At 37.3% G+C, this 25,959-nt stretch overlaps 1 protein-coding gene across 1 annotated transcript; it reads left to right on the forward strand.

Annotated features, from left to right (window-relative positions):
* The first annotated feature begins 671 nt into the window (after window positions 1-671).
* Window positions 672-25,815, forward strand: slc6a3 (solute carrier family 6 member 3). Its single transcript, XM_079837750.1, has 15 exons — window positions 672-844; window positions 1,736-2,080; window positions 3,151-3,282; window positions 8,112-8,325; window positions 8,994-9,132; window positions 10,827-10,961; window positions 12,880-12,983; window positions 13,204-13,328; window positions 16,565-16,677; window positions 16,855-16,983; window positions 17,145-17,244; window positions 19,770-19,870; window positions 19,951-20,118; window positions 22,105-22,176; window positions 24,875-25,815. Exons 2-15 carry the CDS (start codon window positions 1,792-1,794, stop codon window positions 24,896-24,898), a joined length of 1,845 nt encoding a protein of 614 aa, XP_079693876.1. The 5' UTR covers window positions 672-844; window positions 1,736-1,791; the 3' UTR covers window positions 24,899-25,815.
* Window positions 25,816-25,959: the final 144 nt, after the last annotated feature.

The following is a 25,959-nucleotide window of genomic DNA, read 5'->3' on the forward strand; positions in this document are numbered from 1 at the left end:
TCTGAAGTATCACATCGCCACACTCAAACCACACACTTTAAAAAAAAAAAAAAGATATATACATGAAACCCAATACATTTTGAACAAGGAGCACTGTGGGCTGTTGAGATTTATGCAATGTCACAGTTGTTTCTCCTTGACAGCATTGAGTTTCAATGGAGAGCAAATAGAGACACTGAGACAGTAGCCTGATCCTCTGACGTTTCTCCTTCGTAATCTCACGCGTGTCTCCTTGAGAGATCTAAGCAATATCTCAAACTGTGCCTGATATGTCTGAAATTTCATTTACAACTTACCACTTGCAATTTATTTACAATTTACAACAGTGTCTATATCAAAACTGCATTAAGTGTATTGTAATTAGAAGAACAACTGCTGAGAAATTCAAATGAGTTGTTGTTTTTGGTTTTGTTTTCTTGTTTTTAGCAGATCTAACCATTTTGTAAGGGTTTATACTTAAAATATGACAAATACACTTTGTCAATGGGGTAAAAAAAAATGCAACGCAAGAGATTCACTGAAAGTACGCATCATTATTTCCTGACGTTGCTTCTGATTTGAGAATGTTTATTGAAATGAAGGAGCAGAATAAGGAGGTGTCAGAGAAAAGGAGGAGGAGACTTGGGAAGGTCCTCGTCCTTCATATTTCATCTCCTGTGGTCAGTGGAAGTGTGTCTGCTTCTACCTGTGTGGGAGAAAGACCACATCCCTGCTCATCACCGTCCCTCCTTCATTCACGCCTGCATTGACAAATAATGGCCATAATTATCTCACACATTGACGAGGATCATCAATGCATGAAGTAAGAAGCTTTTTTGGAGAAGTGCTTTACCCCACATTGAAGGTACGATTCTTACGCTGCTTTTGTGTTTTTATTGCATGATTCATGTTTGGACAGTAATTTCAGAAGCTCGACAGGTGCTGCTTTTCTGACAAGTCCAGTATTTGACTAAAACAGCTTGTGTTCTATTTTGTGATCTTGTGTGAGCAGTTTGTCAGAGAAATTTAGCTTCTAACTATTTTATTCTTGTGGTTTTATTTTTTTTCATTTCACTATCTGACTTTTCATAATACCTTAATATTTTGTTCAATTTATTTATTTATTTTATGTCAATTGATTCAAGCATATTTGGGTCATCATTTATCAAATATGAATATTATTTGTTAACACTTGTAAGGAGATATTTTATATGATCTGATCCTTAATATTTTTTTTGTTAATTTCAATATTTGCATTACAATAATTCCCTTATATTTTGTTGACATCAAATGTCAATTTATTCAAGTACAATTGGTCATCATTTATCAAATATGAACATTATTTGTGAACAGTAAAACTGCACAGTTGAAAGGTATTTAAATGATCTGATCGTTGAAATGACTTTCATTGGTGGAACCAATTTTTTTGTAGAAGAAAAAACTGTTCAGATGAAGCTCATGTTTAGAATTTGCTAAATGGATTATGGCAGTAATGAGTCATCTATTATATGTTTATTACAACATAATGTTTATCGCATTAAACAGATCTACATGTGACAATGTTTGTTGATATTTGTTGAACAGATCTGTGCTTCAGTCTAGTTTAGTTTACAGCCTGTACAGAGAGCGAGTTTTAGCGGGCACCATCCGGTTCGGGTTGATCTCGAATCAACATGGTTGATTTGCTCCTCCCTCTGTCTTTCTAATCATCCCTCTTTCCCCTGCGTCCATCACTGCGCTCTCCTCATCCCATCAGAGAGGCTCCTGCGTCCGAGGTCTCTCTCCATCCTCTGCATTCCAGCCCAGAGACCCATGCCAAGAGGCAGACTCGCAGTCACACTCATGTCCTCTGCCATCGCCCCCGTTAAACCCTCCAGCACCGCGGGCCCCAAGGAGGTGGAGCTGATCCTGGTGAAGGAGCAGAATGGGGTTCAGTTCACCTCCACCACCCTGGTCAGTCCCAGCGGTCAGACGCACCCGTCAGGAGAGGAGAGGGAGACCTGGGGCAAAAAGATCGACTTCCTCTTGTCAGTGATTGGCTTCGCTGTGGATCTCGCCAATGTCTGGAGGTTTCCCTACCTGTGCTACAAAAACGGAGGAGGTGAGACTGTCATCTTTTAATGTTAAAATAGGTCTGAAATTTGAGGTGTGTTTGTTTTTGAAGCCATGCTGAGGAAATTGATTAAATCTAGATGTAGAAGAATATAGATTTTCCAGCAATTTACAGCTGAATTAGTCGGTGAAGAGAAATGTTTATGTAAAATGTTAACACGTAATGATATTGAGCCTGGAAAACCTTGAAAAACCAATATTGTGGATTTAATGTACATCATCAGTTTGGACCATTTAACTAAAACAAAAACCATTAAAATTAACTTCAACTGAAAAATAAAGCAATTTAATTTAGTTTAACTTGATTTATTAAAATAGCAAACTGAAACTGAAACAAAAATTAATAAACGCAAAGGTAACTCTTTATTTTGGATAGTCCACTTTAGACATTCTACTAACTATACGTAACTGCAACTACATGTCAACTAACTCTCAGTAGAGTATTAGTAGACTGTCTGCTTAATATCTGCTAACACTTTATTTTGATGTTCCCCAACAGACATTCTACCGACTATAAGTAACTCTGCAAGTACATGTCAACCTATTCTACTAACCCTACCAGATTACCAGATCTAATGAGAGTTAGTTGACATGTAGTTGCAAATGAATGAGAGTTAATTGACATGTATTTGCAAATGAATGAGAGGTAATTGACATGTAGTTGCAAAGTTACTTAGTAGAACATCTAAAGTGTAATTGAAACTAAATAGAAATCAATAAAATTCAATAAAATGTGAAAAACACAAAGTTTAACAAAGTTACTTAGACGTTGAATTTAACTGAAAACCGAAAATATACACATTGTACTCATGTAACTCAACTTACATTTTAGTAGTTTTATTTTTAGTATTATTTTTTAATGAGTTATAGAAGCATCAGTGCTCATCCAGAGTGAATCTAGACGAAAAAGAAGCTTGAATATAAGCGAGTCACGTTTTCATCATGACATCATTCCCAGACTTCCATTTGTATGATTTCATTTTCATGACTTTACTCATATTCTAAAATGTATATTTCTGTAGGGTTCATACTCTTAACTGTTTTTTTGGGTTGTGTCAGGTGCTTTCCTGGTGCCGTACCTCTTCTTCATGGTGATTGCTGGGATGCCGCTGTTCTATATGGAGTTAGCGCTCGGCCAGTACAACCGTGAAGGAGCAGCAGGAGTCTGGAAGATCTGTCCTATCTTTAAAGGTAACGTGAACTTTGGCTTTTGATTTTATACAGATGGCACGTTTAGGTCTTAAGGTGACAGTGCTGTTTTGATCAGATGTTCACTAGCTCTGGAGGAAGAAGGTGTTTGTGTCCCCGAAATGAACTCATCATGGCAAACGCCAGACAGGTGCTGTTTATCTCCAGCTGAAATCATCTGCAGTCAAATGGAAGACAGAAAAATTGGCTTTTAGTATGACATTTGCCTGCCAGACCTCAGTCGTTGGTGGATCGCAAACTTCCCATCATGACGGTGGCCTGACACACGCATACAAAATATATTGAAGCTAAGTGACCTTCACTCTCAGATCTGCATTGTTCCTAAATAAAAAAGACTTTGTAATGTGATGAGAAGTTTTCTATAAAGAACGTATTCTTCTCTTGTTCCTTAGAAAACCTACACTCTTAAAAATAAAGGTTCCAAAAGGAGGTTCTTGCAGTGGTCATAAAAAAAACTTTCAGTGAACAGTTCTTAAAAGAACAAATTTTTTCTTAATTACATTTTAATAACCTTTTTCCACTATAAAGGACCTTTTGTGCAATGAAAAGGTTCCATGGATGTTAAAGGTTCTTAATGAAAGCATCAGTGCTAATAAAGAAACTTTATTATGTAACTTTATTATGTCTCATTAAGGACTTTTATAATTCTCCATATAATAAAATGTGAAGAAGATGACTCTTTGCTGAACCACCTTTTTTGGGATGTATCAGTTGTTTTTGGTGCTGCTTTGGTAGAATTGTTCATGTATGTTAGATTTCAAGTTGGTAAATCGGGGCTCTTCAAAATAAAATCTTAAAAATAATCAGCTTGAAACGTAAAAACTATGTCCAACACCACAAATTCTCCTCAAACTGTTTATATAACGAAACCCAGTATGTAAAGCATGATTCTGAACACACTCTGCAGGGTTGACAAAGCCATCATCTGTTTCCCAAAGACGCCTGTTTTCAGTATCCGTAACGGGCTGTCAAGCATATCGCGGATGGAGAGAGAGAAGGAGACGGACATTTTAATCACAAGCTTGGCTCTCTGTAAGCCTGCCACTCAACGAGAGATTACTGTAATTACCGCTGATCAACATGTTTGCTTCCTCAGGATCGATGCCGGGAATCACACATGTGCTGCTAATATATGATGGGAGAATCCTGCTTTTTGCTTTTAGACAAAGGACTCAGTTTGAAGAGCCATGGGGGTTTGATGACAGTGTAAACTAACTCTGTCTTATTTGAGTTCATGCACAGTGACCCGGAAGCTTTTTGTTTTGTCTTAGTGATTGTGAATCTTTATTTCACCTCATCTGTCAATTTGGTTGACTGATGTGCTACACAAGAGGCGCTTATTCAGGAGTAAAGACAGAGCTGGACATTTTAAAAAGTGAAAACTTTCCACAAATAGTATATGTAACATATATATGTAACATTATAGGTAAAGGTCTCCTTGTATAGACATTTTTTGGCATAAAGGGTTCTTTAAAATTGAGTCATGAACCCCAGGGTTCTATTTAAACCCCTTTGATCCCTTTCTTGTAAGAGTGGAGCGTATCTAGTCCAGGAGTTATTTTGGGTAATAATATACTGTAAAATAATGTAATCTAATAGAATCTTAAATGGCTTTTAGTATCACCAGTTGTTAGATTACATTAAAATTTCTAATAGTGTAACGAGTGTAGCATAACACACAACTCGGAATGAAAGCAGAAAGTCCAGAAGAAATACATAAGAGAGAAATTAACAGGGCTACTACACTTTACCATAAACAATACTGGACGAAGAACTGAGGAAACAGGGCTTATAAACGTGAGGAAACATAATCAGGATGAAACAGAACAGGTGTGTGGGACTAATTAACAAACGAGGAAATTAACTAGGAAATCAGGCAAACAGCAAAAGATCACGCAGAGTGGAAATGGAATTATAACAGAACATAATAAAAGTTTTAGCTTACAGTATCAGCTGTATTTGCACTGACTGTATGCTTACAAAAACACTGAAGCATGCACAAACTTTTTCAAAGATGTAAATGAAACTCACAGTTTCATTGTGATTTAAACTATTCATTTTAGTTCCTTTGTACTTAATTTCCTACCATCTTTAGTATCTATGGTTATTCTTTAATTAGTTCACCTGTTTGTATTCAAGTCATTATCAAGTATTTCTTGTGTTCATTTGTCTGGTGTTGAATAAAGCAGCCCGGGACAATGTGAAGGAGTTATATTCCAAGGATCCTAATGTTTGGAGGATTATGTGGAGGAGTTCCCTGACATCTGCCACCGAGTGACATACGATGACCTCACGCTTATGGAAGGGTTTTGGTGTGGGCTGGACGAGGACATTCGCTTCACCGTGCCCAGGGGGGATCCCTGTTGGAGTCTTACGGAGTATAACAACTTTGCTGTCTGGGTAGACGGATCCTCCTTTGAGTTGGGAAACACTGAACCCACCCAACATCCATCCTCACATCGTCAATTCCAGAGTCCAGCCATCTTTCACCCACTCACATATGGACATTCAGCCAGAACCCACCACAGACGAAGAGCTCAAGTTTGCCATGGTGAGAGAGCCAGAACCTGAAAAGGGGACAGTGCCAGCCATCGCCCCGGAGCCCGAGCCCCATAAAGAGTCTGACCAGGTGTGTGAGCTGGCACCACCTTGAATCGGTGTGGGATGACTGGTGGAATATAAGGGTATGGACACCCACCATACAACCACTGAGGGTGAGCTGGAGTTGGACTAAGTGGAGTGTAATTATTTGGAAAGTTTAGAGGAGCAAATCTTTTTTCTCCTGTCACCGCTGATCCAGCCTAGCTCAGAGTCCCCTGTGAATTTGTCGTCGCCCAGCCCTCACTCTCCCGCCTCCCCTTCTAACCAGCTCTTCAGCCCAGACTCTGCAGTCCCTCAACATCTCCAGTTACCCCACTCAACGGATCTGCCTCAGGTCCTCCAGTTGCCAGCACCGTCTAGGTAAGAGGTTCCCAAAGATCAACCTTCAGCTTCTGGGCTATTCACTCCACCTCGGTCAGTCGACTCACAAGCTCTGCCTTGGCTCCTCCCTCCCTCGGCTTCACCCAAAACCATCGTCCTTTCGCCTCCTCTGGTTTCCCTTATCCCACTGGCTTCGCCCAAGTCAGACGTTGCTCCATCTTAAAGTGAAAAAGTGACTTGTGAAGGCCAAGTATGGTAACCCATACTGGGAATTTGTCCTCTGCATTTAACCCATCCAAGTTAGTGCACACACATTAGGAGTAGTGAGTAGTGAACACACACACACTGTAAAACGTGGACACATACCCCCGAAGCAGTGGGCAGCGATTGGGGGTTAGGTGCCTTGCTTAAGGGCACCTCAGTCATTTCCAGCCGGTATTTAGAATCAAACCCACAACCAGTCTGACTCTGTAACCATTAGGCCACGACTGCCCACAGACTTCTGGATCATCAGCTATGCTTAGTCCCTCCACACCTAAGGCTTCATCGGGCTCCTCCTTCCCTCTGGCTTTTCCTCTGTCCTCAGTCCCCACGTCGTCACCTCAGTTCTCAGGCTCCTTGGCTCCACCTCCATTGCTTGTCGCGGTTTCTTCACTATGGTCTCCTAAGCCATCAGAGTCATTCAGCCACATCAGCTCTCCATCTACACCCTGGTCTACTCTGCCAACAGCTCCATCTCTGTCCGTCATCACCATGGTCCCTTCAGCCTTGCCTTCAGCATGGCTCCTCCCTCCGTTGCTGTGGGCTGTCACCCTGACTGCGGATACCAGTTTGGCTACTCCTCCCATCCACACCATCTTGGATCCTTCTGCCATTGGCTCCTCCCTGGATTCTGCCACCATCTACTCCTCCCTGGATTCTGCCACCATCTGCTCTTTCCTGGTTCCTCTCGTCTGCCCTCCTGCTGGTTTCCAGCCCTTCACCAGCTCCCCGTCCACCTCTAGAACCCCCCACTGTGTGAGGCTGTGCCTTCCTGTGGGGTGGGGGGCTGGGAGTTCTGTTACACTTTCTTTGTGTTTGGCTCTCATTTTCAAGTACTTTTAGGTTACATCCTGTTTCATTCTGTTTCAAAGTAAATCCAACAAAATGTTTTCCCTCAGTGCATTTTAAAGATTCTCTCATCTGTTTGTTTTTTTAAAACGAACAACAAAGTTTTGGCATCACAACATTACTTTTGACAACAACACCTACATTTGTTGTCATCTAATATCCCAAAATGCAAATATCATTTTAATCCATCCATTCCAGGCTGGTTAGAGCTGGTTTAGCTGGTGGAATACTAGAGGAACGACTTACTGTAGCTGATGAGGCTTATTGACCAACATGTTCATTATAAGGCTGACCAAGTACATCTTGCTGGTTAAACTAGTTATACACCAGCATCCAAAACATAACTAACAAAACATAACCATTTGGGGCAGTCGTGGCCTAATGGTTAGAGAGTCGGACTTGTAACCCTGAAGGTTGCGGGTTCGAGTCTCAGGTCCGGCAGGAATTGTCGGTGAATAACCAGCGCTGTCCTCCACCCTCAATACCACAACTGTGGTGAGACCCTTGAGCAAAGCACCGAATCCCCAACTGCTCCCCGGGCGCCGCAGCAATATGGCTGCCCACTGCTCTGGGTGTGTGTTCACGGTGTGTGTGTGTGTTCACTACTGTGTGTGTGCACTTGGATGGGTTAAATGCAGAGCACAAATTCCAAGTATGGGTCACCATACTTGGCCACACGCCACTTCACTTCACTTCACTTCACTTCATAACTTGGTGAGCAGTGATTGTGTTTTCAGCAGTGATATCTTACTCACCTCAGGTTTGCTTGGTTTTCTCAGGTGTGGGCTTCACAGTGATCCTGATCTCCTTGTATGTGGGATTCTACTATAACGTCATCATCGCCTGGGCTCTGTTCTACCTGTTCTCCTCGTTCACCAGTGAACTGCCCTGGATCAACTGCAACAACACCTGGAATAGTCCCAACTGCTCCGACCTCAATGATACTCTGTTCAACGACACGCATAAGGCCACTCCGGCGCTCGAGTACTTTGAGTACGGCCAGCACAAACACAAGCTGTCATGACAAAAGCACTTCACAAATACAGAGAAACCTCTCTACAATCATTACTGTACAGTCAGAAAGAACAATCATCATCTACACTGTAAAAAATGGCAGCTGAGGTTATTTACATATTACATATTTACAAAACAACCGGTACATTTTACAATTTAAAACTGTAATTTACACAAAAACATTAGATTTTTAACCAGTAAATCCTCCCTGCTGAATTAGGAAAGGCCACAAAATCTGTTTTGTACCTTTATAATATACTGACTTCACCATAATAACATGGGTGTTAAAGAGAAAGACATGATGAATCAAAGTGACTGGCTGAGGTACTGTAAATACTAATATATAGAATACACACAATGTCATACACAAAAACACAAAACAACATCATGGTAACACACACTAATTAATGTAATAAACATTTAACAACATAAGAAAAACCCTAATGTACATGACTGATAACAAAAAAATATATATATTTCTTTAGATATTTAAGATTATTAAAAGGAAAACCCATCAAATTTGATTCTGGGAATCTCAGCTTTTCACTGTAAATTAATGCTATTTGTACTTCCAAAAACTTTTACAGTTACAAATTGCAATCATGTTTAGCAGTATTTGTTTGCCCTGGTGTCTCTTGCACCTCCAGGCGAGGCGTGCTGCATCTTCATGAGAGTACTGGGATAGATGACCTTGGTTTGCCCCGTTGGCAGCTCACCGCCTGCCTGGCCGTGGTCATCGTGGTCCTCTACTTCAGTCTGTGGAAGGGAGTCAAGACATCAGGAAAGGTTCGAGCTCTTACAAGAACTCTAATGCATCTCTGCGTTCTAGCCAATCTGATGTTTAACTGGTGTAAGTCAAGTGTGCCGCACAAATCCTGAAACGTGAAGCCAAAGTGTCTCGATTGCCCTCAGGTAGTTGGTCCCAGTATAGGTCATAAACCCCGCCCTCTCTGTGTGATGTAATGGGACGTGATACACACTAAACGATCAAATTACACTTCAAATCATGTTTTTCAAAGATGGTTTCTGTCAGTTTAGGTAGTTTTTTATCACGCTGATATAAGTTCAATGTTCGTTTTTTAAATAAGTTTGGTTAAATAAGTTAGTTAGTTATTTGATGCTATAAAAATGGCGAGTGTGACGTCATGATTGACAGCTGAGATTGACAGCTTCTCTGAGAGAAGTTGTCACTGAGGCACTAACAGATTTATTTCAGGATTTTTGGGAGGAGATTGGAGTTTCAAGTTTAATTGATATCGCGGCTCTACTTCCTGCTCTCTACTGCGCAGACTCAGGTCCCAAGGTCACTACTGCGCAGACTCGGGTCCCAAATCAGTGCAAGATGTCAGTGCCATATTGGCACATTGGCGGCTTCACTTTTTTTCACCATCTTTTTTCACGGTCTATGGTGTAAGTGCACAGACTGACCAGACTTGGAAGCCAGCTAACCAGAAAATTGCGCTTTTGGCACTTTCCATAAACAGTGTAGCAAAAAGTAGTACATAGTATAAGGAGATCAGAAATTTTTGATTATCAGTGCCTTGGGGCCAAAACAAACATTATATGAGCTGCTTATATTTATATATTTATTTTATAAGAGTTTTCATTTTTTCCTCCACCCTGTTAAATACAAAGTTCTGTCATGAAACTCTAGATGGCGCAGGCTGATAGGTCCTTAACTCAATCTGCTTGCAATCACATTATTCTCTATAGCCCACAGCTGACTGGTTACTGTTGTATCAGTAGCCAATGAGCTTGCTGCTCAACCTTCAAATACTGGTCAGCATTTTCTGTTAGCAGTTGCAGCATGCTTTCAGAAACTCTCCACCTTCCCCAGCTCCACCTGTATAGATCTGCCACGGTAATTCAAGCATGCTTTTTTGTACAGCAGCAGCAGCATGTCTTACTTGCTCACAGCAGCGTGTCGTGTGTATTGACAGCAGCAAGTCCCACTTTTTTTTTTTTTTTTTTTTACAAATTGCTAAAATTACTGATTATTTACTATGTTTTTTTCTTTCCATTTTTTTTTAAATGAGGGGAAATCGTGCTAAAACATGGTTCTGCACAAAATGTGTAACACAATTAACTATTACTTTTTTGTTAAATAAAAGTTCATAAAAATGAATACAATTTATAATAATCAATTTTTTTTTAAATTAAAATAATAATTAACACATTATAATGAATCTGAGACTTCTGGGGTGGGACAGATTAAAACTTATTTTTTATGCATTTTTGTAATGTTACATAATTGTTTAAAAAAATTACTAATAAAACCAAAAAACAAACAAATACATTTTCTGATCGATTAGACATGCTTGCAAACGTATCACAACACAAATCATATTTCTGCAAAAATCTGGTTTGCAATTGTCATTTTTCACTTTTCTCTTTAGAAAATATGTGAATTATAGACTGTTGTTTGGTATAAATACGATGCATTGATGTTGTACGGTGACATTCATGATATTTGTGTGCAGGTGGTGTGGATCACAGCCACAATGCCGTATGTCGTCCTCACTGTCCTGCTCCTGCGTGGAGTCACACTGCCTGGAGCCATCGATGGCATTAAAGCTTACCTGAGTGTGGACTTCCTGCGCTTGTGTGATGCTCAGGTACAGACACACGGGTTCCAAGAACTGTTCACTGAAATGTTCTTTGGGGAACCTAAAATGATTCTTCTTTGGCATTGTGAAAACCCTCTTTTGGAACCTTCTGGAGAGAGTTTTGTGCCCAGGAGTTTTGTACACACAGAGTCACGGCAGACCAAACTTCCCTTAAGTTCACACATACTTTGGGTTTCCATGTTTATGGGGACTTTCCATAGACATAATGGTTTGTATACTGTACAAACTGCATATTCTATCCCCTTAAACTAACCCTACCCCTTAACCTTCACAGAAAACGTTCGGCATTATTTAAAAAACAAAAACAAAACATCATTTAGTATGATTTATAAGCTGTTTTCCTCATGGGGACCAAAAAATGGAATACCTGAGCCACGTGTAGCGTCTTCTCCATTAAATGCACAGGCATATAATTGCATTAAAGAGCAGGACCGGGGAAAAATCCCTGAGGCAAGGGATTTCTTTAAGAGCGTTGCAACAAACGTCTTAACCGTCACCCTTACCTAAGTGTTTATACTAAGCTTTTCGCGATAGTTTCTGGCAAAACACGGCAATGGAGAAGCGGTTGCTATAGTTACGAAATCTCACGCAATAAACATAACGGACCACTGACTTTTAAACAAGTTTGACATTAACCAAACTATACAGCTGCACTACAATATATGAGTTATGGAGAATATTAAAGGCGGTCTGATGGACGACACAGAGCATCCTAGAGCACATTGTTTTTATGAGTCCAGCTACGACACCTGACCGGAGGGTGTTCAAAATCCTGCCGCGCCACTCGCATCGTTTTCCATTAAATGACATTATAAATGTCCAACTCGTTGTTATTGTATTGTGCTCACGCATCAACGCCACTTTGCTCACAACTTCATTTTGGTGATTATTCACTGAATGACGCGTTCGGTGTCCTAGTCCTAGTCCGTGTGCTAACCAGCTTTACAGCAATTGAACCAACAAATCTAAAACAAACTGGACCAAGGACAGCATTTTTTTTAAAAAGAAAACACCCAAGCCTGCCACTATAATCAGTCACTCTTGCGAACAAGATGAAAGCCTGCCATGAAATAATTAATTCAAATACACAGTGGAAGTAATGAAAAAAACATGAAAACATTGGTGTTAAATGTTTATTTAAACAATATACACCGTGTCACGTCATACTTTCAACAGGCTTATTTTAATTGATTGGTGCACATCGGTACATTCTTCATCAATTCAATCATCCATCAATTTTGAGTTCAGCAGATGACTCAAGGGACCTATTTTGATCCCTTAATTTTTTAAGGGCTAAATGCTTACCAAGGACTTTGTTACAACGCATAACAGAACTTAAGGGAAAACTTAAGCATTTAAGGGAAATATTTAGTGACAGGTTTAAGATTCCTTAAGTGGACCCTTAGGGTTTTTTCTTGCAACCCATGTTTCACTAAGGGTACCCTTAACCTTGTAACTAAGGGTTTTCTTAACTTAAGGGCTTTCATGCAACTGGGCCCAGCTCTTTATTGCTCTTTGAGAACCAGTGGCATTTATGCAAAGAGTTTTGATCAGTCGATAGCACCGACAGAGATTCATGTGTGTGTATGTGTGTGGGCTTATGAATCAATCTCATAAGAATCGCTCATGTCATCGTCATGGAACGGCAGGTGAAGTTACTATTAACCTTAAGTAAGTTTTTCCACGATCCACGATTCTTTCCCGGTGGACCACTTGGCAAAGAGACCTCAAAGCGGCAATTTCAGAATTAGATTAGACACATGTGTGCAGCAGCAATTTGCAAAATTACCCTGTATTCACAAGTGTCTTTCATCTTTCTGCTGAATGAGTTTCCTGCAATTATCTCTAATGATAGCTGTTGTGCGGCCCCTTTTGTGCGGCTGGCCGGGGCCGTTTTGTGTCGCAGGTCTGGATCGAGGCAGCCACGCAGATCTGTTTTTCTCTGGGAGTGGGGTTTGGTGTGCTAATCGCCTTCTCCAGCTACAACAAATTCAGCAACAACTGTTATAGGTGAGCAAAGCAGAGTCATGTACTGGAGCAATAACGCAAACAGACACAGCGGGATTCACGAGCGACACGCACACACATTTTCTCACACCTTGTATTGCTGAATAAAAACCCCTTTGATGCTTTTTAGCACAGAGGCTTTTTGCATGGTCATCTTGACATCAACTGTTTCCTCAATATCAGGCTGAACAGAATAAAGCTGCCGATGTTTGTTGTGTTACAGAGACGCCATCATAACTAGCTCCATAAACTCTCTGACCAGCTTCTTCTCTGGGTTTGTCATATTCTCCTTCTTGGGTTACATGTCACAGAAGCACAACGTCGCTCTAGATAAAGTCGCCACAGATGGTGAGTGAGTGTTTTTGTATTGTGCAATCTCAGAAAAGGAAAAAAAAAGGTACAAAAGCTGTCACTAGGGGAGTACCCATTCAAAAAAACTACTAATATGTATATTTAATTAATTCCCCGGTTTCACAGACAAGGCTTAAGACAGACTAAAATGCATGTTTGAGAAATAGTTTTTTTGTTATAAGCAACTTTTTTTTTGTCTCCAGATAAGCATATAAGAGAGAAAAGCAAATGCTGGTTAGGTACGTTTTGAAGCATGGTAGCTGGTTTGAGATGGTTTAAGCTGGTCATGAGCTGGTCTTAAACAGGTCCTAAGAAATTAGCTCCAGCTCAGGACCAGTTTATAACCAGCTCAGGACCAGCTTAAACCAGCTCAAACCAGCTACCATGCTTCAAAACATACCTAACCAGCATATGCTTTTCTCTAAGGCACATTTATAAAAGCTAGTTAAATGTCCTAATTGAACTAAGGCATAATCCTGGCTTAATCTAAGCCCTGTCTGTAAAACCAGGCCTAAATGTACATTTAGGGTACTAAATATGCTTGCTGTATGGGTAAATAAGGCACAAATGTGTACCAATTGAAAGGGTAGACTACTTAGCTTTTGTACCTTTCTTTTTTCTTTTCTTTTTTTGAGTGTCCTGCGATTGAACCAGTGCATCTTACATTACATTGTTAATTTCTACATGAAGCACATTTTTAACATTTCAAGTTGTATAAATTAACATTTACATTTACATTTATTCATTTAGCAGATGTTTTTATCCAAAGGGACTTACAAATGAGATTATTACATTAAGAATACATAAAAAAAAATACATTTATCAATGAATTATGAACAATAGTATCGTTATAGTTTGTTGTAACTTGTATTAACCAATTTAATCTTATTGTAGAGTGAATTGGTGTGAAATTATCTTTTGCTGAAAATCATGATGCATGTTTCTGGGGCAATCAAGTTTTGTTTGCATAATTTTCATAAAGATTCTCTCTCATTAGTCTCATGCAGAATTTAAATAATATACTGTAGCATATGAAATTTAATTTAAACTATTTAGGTAATAATAATATTATTAACAATATTATTCATATTTCATAAATATTAGATACATGCTCAATGCTTCATGTCCTTTGTGAAATAAACATGTGGCACTGAATTCCTGATTGATCTTGTTCAAAGCGTAACTGTCACTGGAGCCGGTGTTCATTGTGACATACTCCTAACACCAGCGTCTGGAGACAGAGAATTATTTCTCGTCATCCTGAGAGCAAAATCAATATGTGCGATGTAGAATGTCAGTGGAATTCAAACCCGTCGATTTATCTAATTCTCAGCAACATTTCTGTTGGTCTGATTCATGTTCTTTTGATCTTTAAAACCTTTTGATTACAGACTTTTTCCTAAATGCTTTAACCCTTTAACTGTCACCCCCCTTTTTAGAATACACATGAAAATGCACTATCCAAACTTAAAGGGCTGTAATTCAAGAATGCTTTGGAATATAGACCAAAGTTTGGTCTCGTTTTAAAGACGACATTCTGCAGATTATTGCTGAAGTGAAAGCAATTCAAAATATGAAAGTATTAAATAGTTATGGAAGTTTAAATTTACTGTAAATGAAAAATACTGTACTAAATATTTTTTATTTCATATAAAATATATATTTTACAAAAAATAATTTACTCTAAAATTACTATAAAATCAAAGCCATATGTCTAACCAATTTGTGTTCCAAATTTGAAGTTGATATCACAAAAATTGAAGTCCCCATGAGATTTTGTTTAGGGTGCTGTACCAAAAATAGCCACCGGGTGTCATTCAAATTCCATTTATTGTTGTTTTGATGCATTTTCCTGTAAATTTCTGTCCAAATATTACTTCCATCACAAAACAGTCACCAAATATGGACCCTTGAGACTCAGACCTTTCCGACAATATGCGTTTTGTCAAGATTGGAAAAGATTTTGAATATAAAGTAGTTAAAATAATTGTTGTAATATGAAACATGACAGCGCCCACTAGGGGAGGAGCCCACTAGAATAATTTAGAGTAACGTTTCCATGGCAACACAATGTCCGATTTCAAAACGGTTTTCACAGGATGAATTTTGAGTTTGTAAGCTTTCAAATGATACCTAATTTGTGATAATTACTTAAATATATGATATGAAAAAAAGGCGATCAAAAAAAGAGCACCAGGCGTCCCACCTGTGGGACGGTGACAGTTAAGAGGTTAAAACAATTTTGCAGACAAGTATGCTATACAAAACAAAACCCTAATGTTGTGAAATATTATTACGATTCAAAATGACAGTTCTTTTTATGTGAATATATATTAAAATGTCCTTTATTAATATGATGCAAAGCTGATTTTTCAGCATCATTACTCCAGACTTCAGTGTCAACTTCAGAAATCATTTTAAAATGCGGATTTGATGCTCAAGAAATATTTATTATTATCAATTATGATTATTATGGAAACTGTGATGCATGTTATTTTTCAGGATTCTTTGATGAATAGAAAGTTCAAAAGAACTGCATTTATTTGAAATAGAAATATGTTAATTCATTATAAATGTCTTTACCGTTGCTCTTTTGATCAATTTAATGCATCTTTGCTGAATTATTAATATCTCTTTTTTTATCTAACTGACCACAACATTTTAAATGAAAAAATTACGTTTTTATCCTATGATATAATTCAGATAGTGAAGTAAAATCATAATAGTGTTTAAATAGTGTTTAATAGTGTTTAAAAAGTCTTCCAGGAAAAGTTGGAGAAGATTTTTCAATATTATTATTATGATCATTATTATAGTTTTTTTTTTTTTTTTTTACCATTTGTGTTATTTCATAATTGTACTATTAGTCTAACGTGGAAAGTAAAAGAAAAGAATGAGAAGATGCATAAATATTTTGACTGTTAGTGTATATGTATGTATATATGTATATATATGTATATATATATATATATATATATATATATATATATATATATATATATATATATATATATATATATATATATATATATATATATAATTGTTGATTGCATTTAGTTAAAAAAAACTATATAATGCAATTATACAGTGTGTTGGTGTATAATTTATATTGATATGATTGTGATATTCTAAAAAATTATAAACTATTACTGTGAGTTCGGTGCATTGAATTCAGAACTTCTCTCTGCAGTGTATGTAAATTTGTTGAATCTTTGCTCTTTGCTTCTCTCCAGGTCCTGGTCTGGTGTTCATTATTTATCCAGAAGCCATTGCTACACTACCAGGTTCATCAGTGTGGGCTGTAATATTCTTCATCATGCTGCTCACTTTAGGAATCGACAGTGCTGTGAGTCCATGTGCTAGACTTATTTTGTCCATCTTCACTTGCTCAGTCTGAAACAAAACTCCAGGTTGCATGTATTTACCTTATCGATGTGATGAATGGATGCTAATAAACACAATGCTCTGTCCTCATAGCCTGGTAAATCCACCAGTGTAACCAAAGCTGAAATCTGTTTTTCAGATGGGAGGGATGGAGTCAGTGATCACGGGACTCATCGACGAATTCAAATTCCTGCACAAACATAGAGAGCTCTTCACGCTTTTCATCGTAGTTTCCACGTTCCTCATCTCTCTCTTCTGTGTCACAAACGTATGTGAGAGACAAACAGTCCTTTAATGAGAGCGCTCTCATCTAATGAGCTTTTCATCTGATTATGAAGAGTCTCTCAAAGACTTGTGTCGAATCTCTGTTCATCGTGATCATGCTCTTCTCTTTGGTTTCGTCTCATCTCATCTCATTTCTCTCTCCAGGGCGGCATCTATGTGTTTACCCTGTTGGACCACTTTGCCGCTGGGACATCGATTCTGTTTGGAGTGTTGATTGAGGCCATCGGCATCGCCTGGTTCTACGGTGAGGCTGATTCCTCTTCTTACATGTCCAGTGAAGCTGATGTGGCATTAGGGCTCTGATGGCCTTTCAGACGGCTGTGCTCCAGGGCCGCTCGCACTCATTAAGCTCCCAGGGGTCCGGATATGTGGCTTATGGACTCATATCTGTCTGGAATGCTCTGGTTTACTCTTCTTCGCAAGGGTTTTAAAAACCACTTATGAATTTGCCATTCTATATTGATCTACTTGAAACAATCTCATTGAGTTTAACCCGATGTACTAAAAATAATAAAAACGAAAACTGAAATAATTTTTTTTTAAAATAATATATAAACTAATAAAAAGGACAAAAGCACAATTAAATTACTAAAACTTTAACTAAAATGAAAATAAAAATGGGAAATATAAAAATAAAAACTAATTCATAATGATAATAAAAAAATATTATAGCATCTCAATTATACAAAAATAACTGGTTGTAATGACTAGCAGCATTGAAGAGATTTGGGTTTTTTAAAAGGCGTTAAAGAAATAATAATAATAATCCTGTGCACATGTTAGGTCGAATTGGCAGTGTTTGTGGTTTGTGGTTTTGTTATCTTGAAATACAATATATTTTTTTAACAATCTGAATGATGGTCCTCTGGGCAGATGCAGAGAAATTGTAATTATTTAAAAGTAACCACAAAAATAATATTAGAAGTTAGTCAGACAATGTTACATCAGTCTGAAGTAGAAACTACAGACAAATTGGATTGCTCAAGCATTTTTACAAATGTGCCTTTCAATGAAAAAGTCAAGTCTTTAAAGAGTTAGAATTATTATTATTATTATTATTATTATCATTATTAATTATATATATATATATATATATATATATATATATTCATACAATTCTTACAAATTCATCTGCAAACACCACCTTGTAAAATAAATGTGTTTATTTTATGTGTGTTAACGTGCTTCACTTTTGGTGCTAAATAGAGGCTTTTGCATCTGAAGTGGAAACAAGAGCCACAGTGGATTGCTCAATATTTTTTATAGGTTGGTGACATTTGGCTAACTGCTAAGGGTGGACATTGTGGTTACATAATACGATTGTATCCTGAAAATGATGGTTAGAAATTATTTTCAAATAACCCCTAAATGTTTAACACATTGACTTTTTCCTCGAAAAGTAATTTCACTGCCTTTGGCGAACAGGCATGTGGTCGGAGGAATGTGAACTTTGCAAACATACCTGAGGCAAAAACGATTCTTGGAGACCTGAACTTCAGCATGACTCCATAAGCTCCGGACTGAGAGATCAGCATCAGAGAGCAATGTTTGAACCTCTGGATCTTGAGGCAGCAGGTCACAGGCTGCTGCTGTCAGTCAGGCCAAGACCAACCAGCCTGAGGCTTCAGTGGCCTTTTTGGAAGTTCTATTTCCTGGCAAACACCTGTGCCTTTGGACCTCTGCTCGTGACACAGCTCTGCTCTCGCTGTCGGCTGCATTCAGACATCAAGCCTTGATCAAAGCCCTGCGGCCAACCAGACTACATGCCATTTTTGACACACCATAAATAGAAATATTCATATGTTCCAAATGTACACTACCATTGAAAAGGTTGGGGTCATTAAGATTTTTTAAATACTTTTATTCAGCAAGGATGCATTAAATTGATCGTGACAGTAAAATGAGTAAGTGACAGTCTATTTTAAAAAAATGCAGTCCCTTTGAACTTTCTGTTCATTAGAGGTTTCTAAACATTGATGATAGTAAGAAATGTTTCTTGAACAGCAAATCGTCATATTAGAATGATTTCTGTGACTGAAGACTAATGATGCTGCAAATTCAGCTTTATATCACAGGAATAAATTACTTTTTAAAATATATTACAATGGCAAACAGTAATTTTAAATTGTAAAAATTTTTCACAGTATTACTGATTTTACTGTATTTTTGATCAAATAAATGCAACCTTGGTGAGCAGAAGAGACTTCTTTCAAAAACATTTTTAAAATCTTACCGACCCGAAACATTTGAGAAATCTTGTATCATTGATCAGAGATAAAGGAAAGATAAGAGTTCACAAGATGCCAGTGTTACAATTGATTGTCACAGTGGTTGTAGACAATTATAACACTTTAATTATAATTACAAACACAATTAATTATATGAATCCTCGTATGTGTGTTTAGAGCACACATTTTAAAATGGGTTCATTTCTTTTTGCTGAAATAAATGGAAATGATATGTAAAAGAACAGAAGTCTTCAAATAGATATTTTGATGAAAAACATGTCATTTTAAAGAGTCATTTTTCAATTCAGTTATACAATTTACCTTTTGTTACATATCTCTGATTTGAATAGAAGCTGCAATATCAGTGACATTCATGTTCATATTTAACCAATAACCTAAATAGATATTGGTTTGGATTCAAAGGTATCAACAGTTTGGAGAGCAGAAGAGAAATTTTTGACATGAAATAAAGGCTAAACTAAACTAAACAAACTATTTTGAGCTTAACCTTCAGGGCATTTACCAGCATGTGTGTTCTTAGGTGTGGATCGCTTCAGTGATGATATCGAGGAGATGATTGGACAGAGACCCGGCCTCTACTGGAGACTGTGCTGGAAGTTTGTTAGCCCGTGTTTCCTCTTGGTACGTTTACAATCCATTTGTATCCTGAAACTCCTTTATTTACCATTAAACAAAACTTGTTTTCTCTTCCCTTCATTCAGTTCATGGTTGTTGTCAGTTTTGCAACGTTCAACCCTCCCAAGTATGGTTCCTATTATTTCCCCACTTGGGCTACGATGGTGGGTTGGTGTCTGTCCATATCGTCTATGATCATGGTGCCTCTCTACGCCATTTACAAGTTCTGTTCTCTGCCAGGAAGCTTTTGTGATGTAAGTATTCCAGACGGTGAATATGCAAAAAAAAACTTTAATGAGATGCATTGTCAAGTCACATTTTGTTTTTATAACGCTTTATACAATACAGATCCCTGTAGTTTCAAAGCAGCTTCACAGTAATATAACATAATCAATAATGCAAACTTCATCATAAATTATGAAACAACTTCAATTTCAGCTGTAAAGCAGCTCTACTGAAGACAATAGTGTCATCATTCAGCTCAATTAATTTCCATAACATTGTTGATGCTACAAAGTTAGTGTCATTATCAATTCAGCGCGAATCATTTCAAATTTTGTTCTCATCCAATAGAAGGTATACGCACATGAAGTCAGAGTCACTGCGGTTACACCCACTGAGTGGCGAAAAGAATGTATGTAATGGACGGAAACCAGACTGAAAAAGTTCAAACAGATTTTCCAACATTGATAGTACAGATATATTCAACATGCTATTCAGAGAAGCAAATAGATCACTGCAATTTGCAGAAACAACTGGAAACATTGAATTACAGTTACCATTTTGTGTCAGATATGTTACATGTTGGGGTAAAATCATACCCTAGGTTATATTTTATATTCTGCATAACTGTCATTGTCCATTATGACGAGCCTTGTGTTTTATAAAGGGGGGTGGTTGGAAAACCAGTTTTCCTTACAAAGAAAAAGGAACTCATCATTTGCCTTATGGTAAAAGCTATCCAACTTTAAAAGTTCTACACAATATATATTGTATTACTTTACACTAAGGTTCATTAGTTAACATTAGTTAACTACATTAGTTAACATGAACTAATAATGAACTGCACTTATAAAACATTTATTTATCTTTGTTAATGTTAATTTCAACATTTACTAATGCATTATTCAAATCTTGCTAACATTAGTTAATGCACTGTGAACTAACATGAACAAACCATGAACAGCTGGATTCACATGAACAGTGGCGGCTGGTGATAATTATTTTTTGGGGGGCGTTTTTTTCTCGGCGGGGGGGTCAAATAAATACAAAGCAGTATCAAGATGCATGTTGACTAAATTCAAGCATTAAAGATAAATCTTTTTACACATTCATTTCCAACATACAATTGAATGAGGAAAGGAAAAACAAAAGAAAACAGCAACAACAGACTAGCATGTTGACTAATTGAACATAAATTTTGCTCTCCTTTTTTTCACTTTCGCTTTAGTGGCCAAGAGCTTAAAGTTGAATGACAGGTGACAAGAACCAATCAGATTGGATAAAATAACACGCATCCAATTCTGATTCGCCAGGGATGCAGCGACCTGCGTCCGGTGGAGGATCTTTAAGAAACCAATTAGAGACCAGCTTCAGGTCACATGCTGCCTGTAGATTTTTGAACTCAGATAGACATCCATTTGTCCGGCGTCCCTCGCGCATGAAACCACATGAAACATATTGAAGAACATTTAAAATAGTTAACCGATCAAAGCCAGTTTTTATTAAATGCTGAGGCTCTTACTAACAGCCAGCACGTTGTATGAGTAAACTATTTTATTTTTATTTCATTTTTATATCATTTTTGTATACATGTATATTTTTGGAATTTTGATGGGGGCGGCGCCCCAGCGCCCTCTATTGACAAGCCGCCATTGGTTAACAAAGATTAACTAATGCTGAACCGAGGTGTTGTTCATGGTTAGTTCATGTTAACTAATTAAACTAATGTTAACTAATACAACCTTATTGTAAAGTGTTACCATATATTAAATGTCCAGAATATTCATTGATGTCCTCATCACTTTAATTTCGCCAGCAAACCCTGTCTTGAAGTGTCAGAGCAGCTGAATCGATAATGTCTTTTTTAAACTTAATAATTGCTACTATTAATTGAACCACTTTTAAACATTCATCACTATGCAGAAATCATAATGCATTATTGTTGATATTAACATCCGTGCATTCATCTTGTTGTCTCCATGATTTTGTGTGAATGTGTTGTGCTATTATCTCGGCAGAAACTGGCTTATGCCATCACTCCAGAGACTGAACATCACTTGGTGGAGCGTGGGGAGGTCCGGCAGTTCACGGTAAGATCTTATTTTCAGGATCATGGGTGGAAAAAAATCAGACAGCCGTTTCATGTGTAGTAGGAAGATTACATAAATTTTATGGGTGAACTTTCAATTATGCTAAACTTGACATTTTACTGCATCGTTATCACAGATACAGTACACGACTTTTAGGGCAGTGCGATCCTCAGTGCAGATATGCTGGGATTGTTTTAGCCTCACTATTATTCCTCCATAAGTGCATCTGTAAACATTTGATCTGTGTGCCTGCTTTCACACTCTTAAAAGAAAACATTCTACAGTATATAGAACATTAAAGGGTTCATATGTAGAACCTTTTAGGGGTTCCCATCAGGGGATCATTTTATGTATTTAGTTTTAATTAATTAATTTAGTTTTAATTCTCTTTTAGTTTTAATTAAATTGTGTGAATTAAACAGCTCGTAAACATATTTTATCACTAGAAGGAAAAATTGGGTAACAATACATTTTAAGGTGATAACATGTTCTTACTATAGTAATAACAGTAAATTAATGATGCATAATTACAAGTAACCAACCCTAAAACAAACCCAAACTTTGACTCTATAGTAAGTACATGTACCTGTAGCCAATTTATATACTCAGTACGTATTTGAGTTAATGTCACTTTTAAATGAAGTGCAACCAAAAATTTTAATCACAAGTTAAACATGCAAGTATTATGTAATCATTTAAGACCTTTCTACTTTCTAAAGCACCTTTTTGGTTTATAGGGTTCTTAAAGCAGTTTCCAACTGACACTAGTGCACTCAAAAAATGTATTGTTGGAATTATTTTAAAAAGCAGCATCAAGTGGTTCCACGCAACAATATTGAGTATTTTGTACAAATAACAATTTAGTTTAATGAACAAAAGAAATTCAAGTGAATACAAATCATTTGAATTGGTCACTGTTACATAATATTTATATGTGCAGTTTACTTAATAATGTAAAGCTACATTTATAAAAGTTTATTACATAAGGTACACATTTATTGACTTAATTTATCATATTAAATTAACTATTTTCTCTACAAAACGCACTCAAAAAATAACTCTTGGAACAAACTACATTTAATTGAGAGCAGGAATTCCATCCTATAAACATGTTTAGAACTCACAGACTAAACACAGGCGCCAAAGTTCAAAACCATTAAAGAAACTCCTCTAAATGTCCAACATAACTGACCATTAAACTAACATAAACTAAAAACATCTTTCCCTTTACTGAGAAACACATAAAATAACACTTTTATCCCTAAATTTACTCTCCAAATGCAGTCCCTTGCAAAGCATGCTGGAAACTCGTATTCCACTGCCCAGTTAGTTATGTGAACATTAATTTGTGGGTTTCACTCAGCAATGTTAAGTCGACTGAAAAAACACTTATTGAGTAAAGCTGACAATACTAATTTTTAGTAGAAACAACTCAAATTAGGTTCATGTAGTTACATGAGTTTTTAAGTAATGTGAACAAGGATGTTTGAGTGAAACTAACAACAGTGAAAGTCTATTTTTTGAGTTTGTGTTGTAACAGATTGTCAGGTGTGCCATGGAAAATTATCAAATTCCAAAAAATAAGTAAAAATAAATGCTACATAAAAGACTATATCATCGCGATGTCTGGCCGAAACCTTGTATCTCTATTTCATCATTTTTTGTTTTATAAAATAATACTATTGGTCATCTTTGCTTTCTATATGTGCCTAAACCTCGTAACTCCATTGGAGTTGTGCCGCGCACAGTTTGGAGATCTGATGTTTGCATAAGTACAGTGTTTTCTTTACTCAAGAAACACTGTGTCCGTGAAGCCTAGCGTTTTTTGTGTTTGAAGAGCAGAGAATTGTCTTTTTTTTTTCTAAGGGTATATTTACACGATAAGGATATATTAAAAATGGAAAAGTGTTTCCACATTTGTTTTTTTCGAATATAGACAATCAAAACTATCAAAACGATCCCTGTTCACATGGATCCACGAAAATGACTAAAAACACTGTATTATGCAGAGCAGGCCCGTAGTTGTCACTTTGTAAAGAAACACGACCTCACCAATTCACATTTTTGTACTTTAAAGGTGCAGTGTGTAGTATTTATGAGGATCTATGGACAGAAATGCAATATTATATACATAACTATATTTTCAGTGGTGTATTCACCTTACATAATGAACCGTTATGTTTTTATTACCTTAGAATGAGACATTTCTATCTACATACACCGGGGGTCCCCTTACAGTGAAATCGCCATTTTGCTCTGCCATGTTTCTACAGTAGCCCTAAACGGAGAAACTGCTCTACAGAGTGCTAGTCACTCTCTGCTCTCTCCGACGACATTTTTGTCCTGTGGCGGCCACCGTAGCTTCTCTATGTGCTTCGAAAGAGAGGGGTGAGCGGTGGGCGATTGCAATTCACAACCTCACTGCTAAAAACAAAATTTTACACACTGCACCTTAAAACCGAGACGATAACGGTGTCGTTTTCAGTAACTTGAACTCGTTATTAAAGGTTTGCATTTTCAGACCCCCAAAACGCCATTGTTGTGTAAATGAACGGCCAAAATCCATTAAATGTTTTCCGGTTTTAGTTGAAAATGGTGTCATGTAAAAGATCCATAAGAATGCTTATTTTCTGTAAAGCAACTTCAAAATACTACATATTGTGAAAAGTTCAATATGAACATGACTTGTTTCTCACAGCTTCAACACTGGCTGGTGGTTTGAGCGGCACTCTACATGGAGGTAACGAAGGCACCAGAGGACTCGGCTTGACAAGAGCAATGCGTGTCAGTGCCAACAGAAGCGTATTACTAGTTGTTTCTTTCTCGCATAATCGGACGTGGCTGTTTCGTGACTTCGATCACAATGTGGTTGACATTCTGTCAGTATCAGTTTTACTCTCAGTATACGATGACTGTTATGATGGCTGATGTTGTCCCCACTGACTGTTTATTAATGTTTATTTATTTCTTCTTTTATGTGATCAGAGTACAACTGAGCCTTATTGATAAATGTGATTGAAGTGTCGAAAACTGTACAATATACATCTTTAGCAACACTAAAGTTTAGAAAAGTGTAAATAGTGCTATTGCAAAAATAAATCTATCCTCTTTGTGTCTGAGAATTGCAAATGCATTTATGAATGATCAGCAAAGTTCAGTTGATCGCAACAAGTTCCATGCTTGCTTACATTATCGACCATATGCACACTTGATGCATATATGAAGTCCCAGAGAAGAGCTCTCTTCACAGAAGACTATAGATTGCAATAAGGTTTAACCATTGGTAACTTTGAATCTGTTTAAGGGGCGTCAACAGTTGCTCCATGTTTGCAAAACTGCAGAGAAATCCATCTGCAGGCAACAACATGTAATGTGTCAATCAATGATTCCTTTTGTGGGCTATTTGCAGTCATCTTTGCATTTACTTCATGCGGTGGTAATCTTTCAAACGACAAAACACAGTGGCATTTATGGGATTTCTGTCACAATGAATGTTGTCATCCACAACTGTACTACTGGACTACTGGAGATTTATTTACATAAAAGTTTATTACGAATATTTGAAGTCTTTAAATTTAACGATTTCAGTGCCTGCTGAAATTTGTCAACTACTGAAATATCAATAAAGAGTGTTTATGTAAAAAAGAAAAAAGAAAAAGGAATTTGATTGTTTCTTAACACTTAATCTATTCACGTCATTGGAGTCAATATTTGTGGAAGAGAAGTGCTGATTTCAAGCTGTGGACATATCACAAAATAGGCAATAATATGGACACAACCAGT

The sequence above is a fragment of the Gobio gobio genome (assembly GCF_949357685.1).
Source record: "Gobio gobio genome assembly, chromosome: 15".
NCBI lineage: Eukaryota > Metazoa > Chordata > Actinopteri > Cypriniformes > Gobionidae > Gobio > Gobio gobio.

What these genes read in the sequence shown, in the direction of transcription:
- slc6a3 (XM_079837750.1), top strand. Translation starts at nt 1,792, where the DNA reads ATGCCAAGAGGCAGACTCGCAGTCACACTCATGTCCTCTGCCATCGCC. An exon ending in GTGCTACAAAAACGGAGGAG is followed by an intron (nt 2,081 to 3,150) that starts GTGAGACTGTCA and finishes GGGTTGTGTCAG; the next exon opens with GTGCTTTCCTGGTGCCGTAC. An exon ending in GATCTGTCCTATCTTTAAAG is followed by an intron (nt 3,283 to 8,111) that starts GTAACGTGAACT and finishes TGGTTTTCTCAG; the next exon opens with GTGTGGGCTTCACAGTGATC.